The sequence below is a fragment of the Colletotrichum higginsianum genome, chromosome 3, assembly GCF_001672515.1.
Source record: "Colletotrichum higginsianum IMI 349063 chromosome 3, whole genome shotgun sequence".
NCBI classification, from domain to species: Eukaryota; Fungi; Ascomycota; class Sordariomycetes; order Glomerellales; family Glomerellaceae; genus Colletotrichum; species Colletotrichum higginsianum.
The window spans coordinates 5,021,618-5,035,068 of record NC_030956.1 but is presented as its reverse complement, the minus strand read 5'-3'; the positions used below and the strand labels follow the sequence as shown (position 1 = coordinate 5,035,068).

The 13,451-nt window shown below is 55.0% G+C and overlaps 3 protein-coding genes across 3 annotated transcripts; all 3 read right to left on the bottom strand.

The window, feature by feature from the left end:
- Nucleotides 1-620: 620 nt before the first annotated feature.
- CH63R_05046 (Glutathione-dependent formaldehyde-activating enzyme) lies at nucleotides 621-1,137 on the bottom strand (the record flags this gene model as incomplete). The annotated part of the gene is made up of 2 exons (XM_018300021.1): nucleotides 621-935; nucleotides 1,006-1,137. The coding sequence occupies 2 exons, from the start codon at nucleotides 1,135-1,137 to the stop codon at nucleotides 621-623; spliced, it is 447 nt and encodes a 148-aa protein (XP_018161267.1).
- Nucleotides 1,138-2,501: 1,364 nt separating this feature from the next.
- On the bottom strand, nucleotides 2,502-4,913 carry CH63R_05045 (Oligopeptide transporter; the record flags this gene model as incomplete). Its single annotated transcript, XM_018300020.1, has 3 exons — nucleotides 2,502-4,344; nucleotides 4,410-4,492; nucleotides 4,572-4,913. 3 exons carry the CDS (start codon nucleotides 4,911-4,913, stop codon nucleotides 2,502-2,504), a joined length of 2,268 nt encoding a protein of 755 aa, XP_018161266.1.
- Nucleotides 4,914-9,963: 5,050 nt separating this feature from the next.
- CH63R_05044 (uncharacterized protein) lies at nucleotides 9,964-11,457 on the bottom strand (the record flags this gene model as incomplete). The annotated part of the gene is made up of 2 exons (XM_018300019.1): nucleotides 9,964-10,975; nucleotides 11,045-11,457. The coding sequence occupies 2 exons, from the start codon at nucleotides 11,455-11,457 to the stop codon at nucleotides 9,964-9,966; spliced, it is 1,425 nt and encodes a 474-aa protein (XP_018161265.1).
- Between the last annotated feature and the right edge of the window lie 1,994 nt (nucleotides 11,458-13,451).

Here is a 13,451-nt window from a genome sequence, read left to right as displayed (position 1 = left end):
TAGATTTATAAGAAGACTGGTGTTGATGCGACAACGACGGTTTAGGTATGTAGTCATGATTCGTCGGGGATCCCTACGTCATCCATCGGTCGAGCAGACCCCGTCGTCACTGTTCAAACCCCGTTATGTCCGCTGAAGGCAGTCTAGGGGACGATGAGTAAGTCGCACTGGGAAACCTTACTCACTCCTCATGGAGCCGAGGACCTTCATTGGGAAAACAGAGTCAACCGAACTTGAATGCATTGACGCAGGGCAATCAACATGGCGACTTGGACGTGTTTCTTTGAAATTTCCCGCGGCACAGGAGCCGAGAGACTGGCAAACCAATGACTGGTCCCACCCATTCCTCCTACTCAACAGCCCCGGTGTATTGTAACCGACGTAGTGACATGCTACGGAGTTAGAAGCATAAAGCTAGAACCTCTCAGCGACCCATTCTTCGCGCCGCAACACGTTGTCTCGAGGCATGGTGACGAAAGGATGTTCCCAATAGCCCGACCATACGTATTCCATCCTCACTGAGATCAGTTAAAGAATGCCCCGAATGACCGATGTCATGCCGGAGTCTTCCCCACATCCGAGGTGCAAAACGACGAGTTCGAGTAGGGTTTTAATAAGACTTAGTCTTCCAGAACGTAGCCTTCAGTGCCTTCGTTTTTCCATTTTATATCGACTCTGTCCCATTCAACACCATCGAGAACCCGGATATTCAGCGGCTGAACCTCGAGTTGCTTACGCACAAAGTCTTGCTTGGCCTCGGGAAGTCTGGCAAGGACCTCCTCTGGCGGACCGTAGAGGTTTCCAAAGCAGTGGACGCCGCAAATCCGACAAAATGGCGAGCCGTTGAAACCACGGCCAAATTTGTAGTCCTGTGTCTGGTCTTTGCCAACCAGCGTGACTAGAGACTGATGAGGGTAAACGCCGATGAAACCATTCTGGAAGTTGGCTTGGGGTCAACTGAGTGCTACAAGAGAGGACATCGGTTCGCAAAAGAGGCAAACGTACCCGGACGCAGATGCTACAATTGTCTTCCTTGATCTCAATGTCATTGAGTGGTTTGCTTTTGAGTGCAACTTGAACGGCACCGCACTCGCAGCCTCCTGTGTACAACTTGAGGTCTTCGCCGGGTGCGTCCATTTGGGCCCTAAGAGATTCGGTGGGCTTGGAAGAGAAAACATCTTCAATGAACCTGCGTGATAGTTAGGCCGGCTAACACAGCTATACACACATTGCGACAAACCTCTGAGACCCTGGATACAGGCTGGTCTTGCCTGATGAATCCAACGTAACTACTTGTTGCCCTCTGAGATAGACTCCCTTCACATCAGATACAAGAACCCGGAAGTTGATGCCTCTCTTTCCAGCATGGGGACCTGTCGAATGGGTTCCAAACAATCCAGTGCCACATGTAGAGCAAAACTAATGACGCGCGTTGATAAGCATTTAGATACGCTTTAGTCATTTCTGCGCATAGCAAAGTGGAATCAACCTACCTCATGCTCAAGTCCCGTGTCACATGCACTGTAAAATGTCAAAGTATCGATGGTGCATCCTCTTCTGGTTGTTAAACTATCGTCGGCATCGTAGACCCAGACGTGGCCTTTCTTCGTGCAGAGCGTGCAGCTGCAGATGGTTAGTGCGGGCAAGTCAGGCAACCGAACTTCATAGCGGTTGGCGCCACAGTGGCAGTGACCTTGATAGGTGCGCCACGGAAAGTCCATAGCAATACGTCGGTGATGGCACGCAGACAAGTCGTAGGTGGGAAAGTTGCGAAGCGGACGACAAGATCAAACGAAACGGCGATGTGAGAACGCGGGGTCAGTCGGCTAGGCTGCCAACGAAAGACCCGCTTGCAATCTATACGGAAATCGGCATTATTACTGATGTCAGCAAACATGGGGGCTGATAAGCTACAGTCTTCCTATCAGAGCCCTCGATGGTGTGCCCAAACCGTCATCAGACGCTGCCTTCTACAGCTTTATGGCACTACATGTTGCAGGCAAGCGCCTAGGCTACACCACGACTACTGGAGGTGCAACTTGCTCTAAGCCGCTTCCTTTGGCGTGTTTGGGACACACAGATACACGAGGCAGGCATGATATTGTGGCTTACAGAGGATTACTTATGCTGATTTTTTGACCGAGCCACATGCCTCAATGGTAAGCCCTTAGGACCGCCCTGCTGGTTCGCTTATTGGTACCCATTATCTGTTGTTGCAGTCTTATGGACAACGCCGGAGGGCTACTACCACATTCTTTAATCACAACATTGTAAACGCCGGTAATAGTGGGGCCATCGGCGACCCGCGCCGGATGCGAACCGGACTCCACCCGCCGGACAATGTGAAATTGGTCTTACTCTTGCCAATGAGACTTGTAACGCGGATTGCATTATTAAACGCCGTACTTTCATTAACTTTTACTCCTGTACATACAGCAGTATTATCTTGCAACAATCTATCGACCTTCGTGAATTGAATCCCTATGGCTGCATCAGACCGCTTAGCATTCCTCCAAGGGGCACGCAAGGCCGAGCGTTCCGTATCTGTCTCCCGAAACGTTGCCAAGTTGCAGAGCAGCACCAATTACACCACCCATGCCCTCGCCAGCAATCATACCGGCAGCGATGGCATAGCCGTAGACCTCGAAGCTCGCAGGCTTCCACTTGCGCCAGACGAAGGCAATGATGGCACCGACGAAGGCGGCGTTGACGAAAACGGGCCCGGGAATGACGAAGGAAAGGGCGATGGCACCCCAGTTGGGCAGCCACTGCTGGTACTTCTCGCGGGGGCCGGTTAGGTAGTAGTGACGGAAGACGACCTGGAGAATCGAGACGATGCCCAGAACGATGGAAAAGATTCCGGACGACAGCGGGATCGGGACGTTGGGGCTCGTGACGACCTCTGCGACCGCAGCCCACGCGCTGACGGACGGAACCAGGAAGGGGCAGTGCTCAATCTCGGAGTCCGTGATACAGGGGTAGGCGGTGGTGAACAAGACGAACAATCCCGGTGCCAGCCAGACGGACACGAACGTGCCGATGGCTTGGGCGATGAACTGCTTGTTGGGCGGCGTGCCGAGAAGGAAACCGGTGCGGAAATCGGACGTCAGCGCCGTAGCGACGTCGGCGGCGCCGGCCGCCAGACCGGCGGAGATGAGGTTGATCCGCTGCGCGTGCTGCACCGTGTATCCCGCCCCAGTCGTGGTACCACCAATGACCAACTGGGCAGCCTTTGCAGCAGCCGTCAGCGGCGTCTGGTCCGTGACGGCTCCGATCTGAATGGCGAGGAAAGAGAAGAGGAAGGCGAGCACCAACGCCAGAATCGTAATGCCAACGTTGACCTTCCACTGAAGACCCATGACGATACATGCCAGGATAATGGACGCGAACAGACCGACAACCCAGACCCAGGTCTTGACCTGCTGGTCGGGCGTGGCGGGGTCCTCGACGGCGTCCGCCTCCATCTTCTCCTCGGCCTCGGCGTACTTGGCGAAGAACTCGATGCGCTTGTTCTTCTTCATGGCCGTCTCGTGGATGGACAGGCAGATGGACCTCCAGCCGGCCCTGAACCCGAAGTAAATGACTTTCCAGTGGACCAGCATCTCGCCCATGGAAGAGCACACCATGACCATGACACCCGGCCACAAGAGCCAGTATCGGGGCGAGGGGGGGCCGACTCCGACGTTCTTCAGAGACGTGAAGCTGTAGTAGCCGTCCCAGTTCGGGTCTCCCCCGGAGGCGTCCTTCCCGATACATTCGCCGTAATGTACGAGAAGGGGTCCGATCAACCCCCATGCCAGGATGCTTCCACCCATCATGGAACATGCGGAATTCATGCCAATCAACATTCCAGAGCCGATGAAAGCCGTCGTAAACTCCCAATACCATCCCCAACTCTCAATGTTCATTGCCCACGACGTATGGCCGCTCCAGATATGAATCCAGGTGAAAACGTGCCAGTCGTAGAGGATTCCGATGGCATAGTACGATGCGACGCGATGGACGAGGCAGGCGCCGAAGGCGTAACCGAGCGCCTTCAGCTTCCCCACGGCTTCTTTGGCTCCGTTCACACCCGCGTGCATGGACCTAATCGTCAGGGCAGTCGCGGTCGAGGTGGGAAACATGAGCTTGAGCTCCCGGGCGGTGCGGATGATGAAGAACTTGCGGAGGGGCGTGACGAAGAAGAGTCCGAAGAAGGAACAGCAGATGGTCAAGGTAAAGATCTTGCCAATGTCGCCGGCAGGCGTGCTGTCCATGACTCCGAGGCGGTACATGGCGGGGATACCGGCGACGAAGATGCCGGCGATACCGCCGGCACCGGTGGCGGCGGCCTGGACAATGGAGCTATTTTCCATAATGTCAGTGTCCACTGAAAACAAAAAAAAAGACATTTCCCGAGTCGGACTTACTTCTCCTGCGGTCCAAAGGCTCCTCCGATGATAGGAAGATTGACTTGCGAGAGAAGCTTCAACAAGCCGTAACCGAAAATGGCCTATGTCGAGAAAGTCGCGTTATTATGGATATCAACCCACAAACCAGGTCCCGGGGGGGGGGGGTCCCATTTCACTTACACCGAACATGGAGGCGATGAATGTGAAGCCGGTCTTCAACCCGAGGTACAAGTTGGACGCGTTGACGAGCGATCCCAGAATGCAGCCGACGACGATCGCGCGCACGGTCAGGATGTTGGCTTCGTGCGGGATGTTGGGGTCCATCAGCAGAGGACGGTACAGGTCCTCCTCCTTGTGATCCTCGGTCTCGGGGACCTTGGTGTCGACGATGGGCTCGGTCCATTCGCCGCCCATGGCGCCCTTTTCATCGGGGTGGACGCGAGAGGTGCCGGTGTACGACGGGCGCGGGTCGGCGCTGTCGACCCTGGCGACGGTCGCCGGGGTGACCTTTTCTTCGGCCATTGTGGCTTCGACGATGTGATCCGGTCTGGTGTCGGACAACCTCGTTCGGTCAGGAAGGGCTGAAACGAGATACCGTTAAGCGTAAGTTCGAAAGCACAAGGAGGTGGGCTAGGGCGCAACGAGGTCCAGAATCGACGGGTGACACAGCTCATATATACGTCCTCAATCCAAGTCGCCCGCGTAGGCACCCTGTCGTAATATCAGAGTCACAGCCGGCTTGAAGGCCGGGTCCCTTTCCCGTCCAGCAAGTAAAGGTCGGTCCACGATATGGAAACGCTCGTTCACTGGCTGGAGAGCGAAAGGGATCATCGCGCCAAACTCCTCCTGGTTCGAGCATCAAGCAAAAGGACCTCTCCCGGACACGGGGCATCGTCAAGCCTATCTATCCCTGCTTCTCCAATGGTGGTGTGGCTCTCCGGGGCGCGTCGTGCAGGGTGCAGGGTAGACACTAGACAGACATATGGAACGTTTGTTCAGTGGAGGCAGCGACCCGGCCAGCCAGCATCGAGACGCCTCCTCGGCCCAGACCCGGCGCACAGAACTATGCGGCAGGCTTGTGACTCAAGTGTTGCGATCCTCTTGTCATCCCCCTGGTCCGCCTTTGAGACGCGATGGCACCTTTGATATAAGCATCAGCGGTCCATCGGTTCCACAACAGGAAGGTCCTCCGTATTATGGGGGGGGGACCCCAAACTGCAGAATGACCTATGAACCACCATGATGATAAGCTTGTCTTGCCTAGCTGCAGACCAACGCAAGGCAATGACTGGGATGTGGTTGGCGAGTGATAGGGACACCTATTCTAGCGGTGTTCCTGAATGGGAACATAATCTCATTGCCTACCGCCAACGTTGCTGTCAGCACAAAGGGAGCGATACGAGGAGCCAAAAGCCCAGACGAAGGTGCAAGCTTGCCTGGGTGACGATCAAGGCCGCAGACGGCGTTTATTGGACGCCACCAACGGCGACTAGGGACAAGCGAGCGCGGGTTCACGGAGGATCATATCAAAAGGACCATATCCTCTTGGAGGGAGATAGATGGTTTTATGGCGGCTCAAATACAGTAGAGCAGAAAGCAGAACCTGATAACGCCTGCATGAGCTGAAAATGTATCGCTAGCATCGCCGAGCCGGGAGGTACCGACAGCGTCTTGGCTGCTGCTGCTGCTGCTGCACCCATATGGGACGTATGACTGGGGGCCCGGGACGGCCAAGACCTTCTAAAAGCCAAGTCTCGGTATTTGCTCCCGGGACGATGAAGGACAAAGCCCTTCTTCCTCTTCAGCGTACCAGTCCCATGAGCACGGCCATTTCACAGCCGTGTCGAGAGCAACTTGTCTACGATGACCTGGAGCGTTTGGCCAAGTGACCGCTCGCAAGAACTGTGCTGACTGATAGACTCTCTGACTTTGCTGGAATACAGCTCGCTGGCCACGCATGATCAATTGCCGAGTAAGTGGTCGCGTCTGAAATCAGACTGGATAAGATGGTCCTAGTTGTCATGCCATTCGTTGTGGGAAACGAGACGCGCTACAAAAGGCCCTCTTGAACATTGGGCCGCAGGGGTGCGATTGGTTTAATGGTTTTGGCCCCTGGGGTTCCAGGCCCCTAGCGAAGCCTGCATAACCCTAATGAGTGTCGCACATGAAGCCGTGTAAGTCGTGTGTTCAGTGCTCTGATCGGGCAGCCAACTGGAGCGCGGCGTCAGTATCTGCTGGCACAAGCAGCAAGCAAGTGACGAAATAAACTACCCTCTCAGTGATTTCTTTCCTATGGCACTGTTCAAAGCTGGTACGCATCAACTCCCCGTTGGAACAAAATCCATCGTTAGACCGGTAGCCATAATGTAATAATAGATGCCTGTCATTTCCATATGACTCCTATGCCCTATGCTCTCTCCCCTGACAGATCAGTCCTTCAGCAACAGTGGGCCTCCGGGGTGGGCCTGGCGTCGGGGCGACTTGCCACGGGGGACAAGGCCACTGCCGCACAAACAGCGCTGTAGGATCCCGCCGACCCCCGCCGACTCCCCCCGCCGCCATATTTCTGGTCTCGGTCTTTAGGAACCATTTGTCTGCCGTCTGTCGGTGCCTCTGCCCCTGAACCGGTGCGCTGGATTACTCAAGAGCCGCCAAGACAGCAGCCAAGAAAGCAGCGGGTTCGTCGTCAACACTTCCAAGACGGAACCGAGATCTGTCACAAAGCTTGGCCCCAACGCTGGGCCTGTGAACGAGGGGCTCCCGGAAAGCGGATTGGTAATCTACTGCTTGTCAACCACGGCGCCCTTGACACATCGAATCCTCGTGATGGAGCGATGGACGAGAACTTCTGTTTCCAGCCCACGACGGAATAAGAAGCTGTCCAACTCGGGGCTCGGGCACCCTTTTGCACATGGAAAAGACAGACAGCCTGGCTGACAATCCCCCCCCCCCCCCCCCCCCCCCCCCGGCAAACCCCAGGTCGAGCCGCTGCGTCTCGCTGCGTCCGCAAACCCAACCCGATTACCCACGACCACGAGGCATCGCGTATGGGATCAGCCACCCGTTCGACAACCCCGCAATGGGCGGTGGTCAGCAAAACGCGTGCTCCAGCCCCGGACATTGACACCCAAAACGGGCCTCGCGCGGTCCCTTGCGGACGCCACCTCTGACTTTCCTTCCCTGATCCCCGCCACGGGTGATGGAACCTTTGCGTCGCCTGGAGAGGGATCTTTGCAAAGTGCCAAGGCCTCGGGGGCGGTTGACACGCCGCCGGTCTCGAGCCCTTCGCGTCCCGGTCGGTCTGACAGTCGGATATCGGTAATAGTCCACGCTGTCGAAGATACTGGGGGTTGTGTTATAGGCCGCCAGCTTCGGTCACGCGTGATCTCAAACGGAGGCTCCACCAACGACTTACTCTTACAAAACACCTTGACTACACAAGAGTCAAGACGAAGCATCGCTTACAGCCTAATGCTGCCTTCCTTTTTTTTTTCTCATTTGAATGTGTTGACTCCCTTTCCGAGATTCGGGCAGCTCGTTCTTCTTCTGCTGCCTCAGCAATAAGTCACCTACCTGTATGATGATGGATTAACGGTGCGTTTTTTCGCGGCTACTCTCCTGCCGGCCAAGTGCGTCGCCGGCCCCGGAGCGGCAGAATGCTTCCTATGTATGTGCATATCAGCAGTACTTACTCATCAGAATACGTGATGAGCTATACACGAGCATCGCCCTCCAATTACAAGCCGTTTCGGACTCAATGGTCCTACCGGGGCTCCAACGACATCATTTTGCGTATGGCCCCTTTTTCTTCATCTCTCTGTCCCTCCCTCTCCCTTACTCCTTCACTCCATTCTGAGAGCTTCCATTCATAGCCCCCACATAGTCTGCAACTCGACTCTCTAACTTCACCAGAATCGTGACAGTGTAACGGTATGTAGGAACCACAACAACACACCATCATGATCACCAGTCAAGCTCCTAGACTTGGCAAGTGTTCCTTCAAGGTCATTCGAGGCAGATCATCTCGAGGGAAGGTTGAAGCCCATGCTAATCCTTGCCCTCCATGATATTGGGAAACGAACTAGGTGAGTACTGATGTTGCAAGTTCATTGATGGGGCTATTACAACCAGTAGACATGCGTACATTTCAGTCTCTGCCGCTCCATTCCAGTGTGCCCTTGATTGTGTTTCGCGATCCAGGCGCCACTTGCATTTGAAAAAATATCTTGAGCCAACAGGTACGATCAGAGTAGCAGGAGTAGTGAAAACCTTCGGTGGTTGCCACCCTTCAAGCCGTCATATTTTCGAAGCCCCGTTCAATGGACTGATGGTGTGATATGTCTAGCACGAGCTTTGTGTTTCACTCCTACGCGATTATCCGATCTTCGACTGACGTCCAGCATAAGATCATGAACCTATGTCGCAATTCAAGTGCCGCAGGCCCATTGAGTCGAGTCACCTTTGAAAGTTCATAGCGAGGTCGAGGCCGCTTTCACCTAAACCCCTGAGGGTGAATGAAGCGCGGCTGTGTAACCTGTGGTCTGGAATTCTCCCTGTGCCACTTACCGGTGTCTCGGAATGTTTCTCCCGCCGCCAATCGCCTCTGGATGCCTAACGCCTCACTCACTCACTCGTTCCAGATTGCGACGATCAACAGATCCACTCGACGAAGGTGTAAGCACAAAGAATTAACAACACAAAGATCAGTATGATCGACCATGAGCTAGTTCCTAAAAGCCCTTTTTGTGAAACCGAAATCAGTCTCGCTTTTGCAATGAACGGCCTTGGCTTCTGGATCTGCTAGTTCTCTTCTTTCTTTCCCCTATCCCTGCACTTTAGACTGAATTGGCCCGGGTGAACGACAGCACAGCGAAAGGATTCGACGTAGCTTCGGCTTAGTCGAGACAAGTCTGGCGTGCTTCAAGGTAGAGTCAGGTTAATTCTCACCGGAACGATTGATAGATCATAAGTAACGGCGGTCTTCCAAATATCAAGATACTTTGACATCACTTGCAGGACGAAACCTGTATCTCATGGCTTCTGTCTGATACCCCTCATTGGATCCAGCTTGAAACGGGTTAAAGAGCTACTTAGATACACTAGGAACCCATCTCGGTGACCTGCTGTGATCTGAGGTTGTGCATTAAACCTCTTTCGGTGACTATCAATTCCGCCGGGGCACAGCACAATGGATCATCGGTTCGATCGAAGGCTTCCACACGATCATGGACATCAAGAGCGGTCCAAGGGAGGTCGAGCAAATGCTCAGCATTGGATCGGGCTACCTGACAGACGAAACGGCTGGTTTTCCACAGGCAGTCAAGGCCAGGCAGCGGATGAATCGAGTGGTTGTCAACGCTTGGGACATGGGATCTGCACATATCTCCAGCCGAACTTCGGCAAGATTGGCGAGATGAACCATGACACTCGAACAACGTCATGTCTGCATGGAGTGTTCTAATCGAAATGGGAGATACTATCAAGTCCAACACCACTCCTCCGGGAACTCCCGAAGCTCCCCATTGATGCATAGCTAGACTTCAGTGCCGCCCTGCATCAGTCATGGTGAGTCCTAGACAGTCTGCTTCCGCCGCCCCCTTTCTCTCCCGAACGCCCTCGACTTTGGCAGGCCAAGCTGTTCCAGAGCGTCCGTCACTGAGTCCACAGAGCCCAGTGCCGCGCTCGACGTCTCAGAGCTTCGCGTGTGCAGCGCCTCCCTTTCGTGTCGTCGCCTGTGATGTACGGGACGGCCGCACTTGCGTCGCTTTTCGGACTTGTCGCGAACTTGCGTCGCGAAGGTCATGCCAGGGGTCGTGTCAGCCGTTGCAGGACAACTCGAGGCAGACTCGGCACCATCTCTGTGCCAGAGTGCATCTTCCGACATCTGTGGCGACGACGATGCCTCGGGAAGGGCAGGCTGCTCGTGCTTCTTCCGACGCCGATGCCTTTCTGCTGTCAGTCCCGCGGTGAGATGTCGCGGTGCACGGGTTTCCGGCTTTTTCCGAGAAAGTTGCTTCTTTCTGGCAGCATCGTGAATCTCCAGAGTCGTTGCTGGCTGGTCAGCTCTGGGTTCGTTGACCTCGGACCGCACAGTTCGTACTGTAGGCTCTTTGGGCGGCGTGGCAGGCGGATTGGCGAACGCTACACCCTCAGAACCGGGCTGTAGGGTGGTTGCCCGAGAGAGCCGCGACTGGAATGTCAGCGACTCTGACGGCGACCCGGCGCGATCTCCGGTGCCGTCTTCCTCTTCCAAGAGCGGATCGAGGGGCAGTGGGAACTCAGGCAAGCTTTCCGTTTCCTGTCCAGGACTCGGATCTACCCCCTGGCTTGCGGCCGCATATCTCTGCAAAGCGCGTCTGTAGGTCTTTGTATTGATCAAGTCATAGTCGAAGTCGAATTCAGTGGTGCTGAGAACCGAATCTCTGACCCTCGGTGTTCTGGCCTCATTGCAGTTATCCAAGGAACTCGGACTCGTTGGTCGGAAGTCTGCGTAGTACGACGCGGGCTCTTTGAGGTCTTGCTTCGCTGCGTTCAATGTCGACTGATTCTGTACTAGTAGGGCCTTGATGTCTTGCGTAGAACGTCTGGGGCCAGTGTCAGCATTTCCGCCAACTTCAACCCGCCCGCCAGGCGAGCGTCAAGGGGCGTCTCACAGGTTCAACGTCTGCGTGAGGAGCGTCAACGTCGCTTTCTTCCGGTCCAGGCGACCAAGGAGCCGCGTCATCTCTCCATCCTTCCACAGGACCTTGATCTTGGCCCTCCAGTCGCTGCGGAGGAAGAGGTCCTCGTACTCCTTGCTGATGGACAGAAGCGTCGCGTGGCAACCGTTGACGGCGACGGCGAAGACGTCCTCCAAATTCAGCCGTTCGATCGCCTGGGGGTCCTGGAGCACGACGCTCTCGACCTGGCGAAGGGCGATCTGGACCGCGTGCACCTCCTCGGCGATGTCGGCGACATTTTGCGGCGCGTCGTCGTAGGCGTCGACGGTCTCTTTGATCTTGAACGACGCTTTCAGAACGGCGCCCGCCAAAGATGCTGCGGCAGTGACGATGGTGAGCGGATCCATGGTGAGATATCGATGAAGACAAACCGTCCCGTGACAAAAAAGATCAGGAATCACGGCATCGCGTTGTATTTTTGTTCTCGCGAAGGGACGTCGCTCGCTTCGTGTTTCATCAGGACCGCGTGTATTTGGTATCAAGCTCCGTGTTTGAAACTCGAAGCTGCGGAAGCCGAGGTTGTCAAGCTTTCGGCCTCATCGCACATGCACGGCGGCATTCATGCAGGACTGTAGCTTTCGAGGAGGCTCTGCCGAGGTGCATGCTGCACGCACTGCAGGGTCTGTCCGTCGTCGTTAGTGTGTCGATTTTCTTGTACACTTGCGACGGGGGATTTCGTAGACAAGCAACCGCGAGGCTTCTGGACAACTCTGCGCACGCATGAGGCAACCGGGGAGACAAGGGTTCAAGCCTACGATCCATTATCGGACATTATCTGGGCGATCAAAATCGAGTCGGCGATTTGTGGGAGGCTCGGCGGACAAGATTAGACATGTGGCAGTGTGAGCGACTTTCGGATTGGGAAAGAAAAAAAAAAGGGGTAAAGCTTCAAAGACACAGCAGCTAGGGGCAACCGCGGAGTGATGCTGACGGGTCTCATTTGAGGTCATATTGAGGTCCTGGGCGTGAGGAAAAGGGACTTGCGGCGGTAAAGTTTGTATCGAGATGCGTCATGCCACGTGCATATCGAGGGACCCAGGCTTCAGATTGACAGATAGACAGATAGACAGATAGACAGATGGAAAGATAGAAAGATAAGACAGACAGACATTCCGAAACTGGGCCGCAATTGTTCGCCAAGAGAAGAGTGGCATCTTCATCAAACATGGATCTGCCCTCTAGGCTCTGGTCCAACCCTTGGAGGCTCTGAACTCTGCAGTCGCTCTGTGAACTGTGATGGTGGAGGCTGTGGTTATGGGGGCTGTGTTGCTGTTTGTTATATAGGGGGCGGAATGCTCTTTGATGAGTGCCAAGAGGTTTGCATTTCTCGCTTCGAGACGCAAACAGAGCAGCTATTTGTTGGTTGGCCACCGTGTCACAATGTCTCTCTCTGTCTTTCTCTCTGTCTTTCTCTCTCTCTCTCGCTCTCTCTCTCTCTCTATTTCAGCGCTGACATGGATGGCGTTCGTTCCACAGCCTGTCTGTTGGAGCAAGGGTAAGCTGGCCTACGCTAAACCTAACCAAGAGCTTGGGACTGAAATGAGGTGACCCATCCTGTCATACTGATTCCGGTGGGTTGCGAGGGGGGGGGGAGGGAAGAAAAGAGAAAGAAGAAAGGAGCTCCGCAGTCTGCTAGTTTTGAGAACCCGAGGATCAAACCCCGTCCCAAGGGCTGAACCTTCGCGGTCTCAAGTATCCGTAGTTAATGTTGACTCCATCAAAGCAGCCTCCTCCAACCTGACACTCTGCAACTCGGACGGCCTACCAAATCATCATGGACCGAGCCCCCCCTCCCCTCCTCATGTGTCACCGTTGCGTGGGCTGACGAAACCCCCAAGACTCTCCAAGACCCTCCAAGACCCCCTGGCCCGAGAGTCCGGCGGGTGATCTTACAGATACGGGGTTCGCGCCCAGGGCTCGCCAAAGTTCAATACGCATCTCGCCCAGACCGCCCCATCCCTGGGCGCATTCCCGCCACGGCCTTCGTATTTGGCTTGGCGACGCACTACCCGCCAGCGAGAGCACGACTCGAGATTGGATGGCAGGTTGTGCACCGCCCCAATGCCCAGGCGAGCTGGTGCTGTGCTTTCTTGGTGTTGTTCGTCGAGTCCTTTTCTAAGCCTTGCACCGCGTCATCGTTCTTCTTGGAACATACCTATACGGCTCTGCAAACAGTAGGTAGCACGAATCACGGATACTCCCTGTTCTACTGTCGACTGTCTGTCTGTTCGTCTCTTCTCGTCTCTGGCTGGGGAGGATCACGCCCTTCTCTCTCTCTCCGAATGTATCCTCCCTCTCCCCCCATGCTAAAGTTGCCAAGTCTTTTTTCCACCCCTTGGGC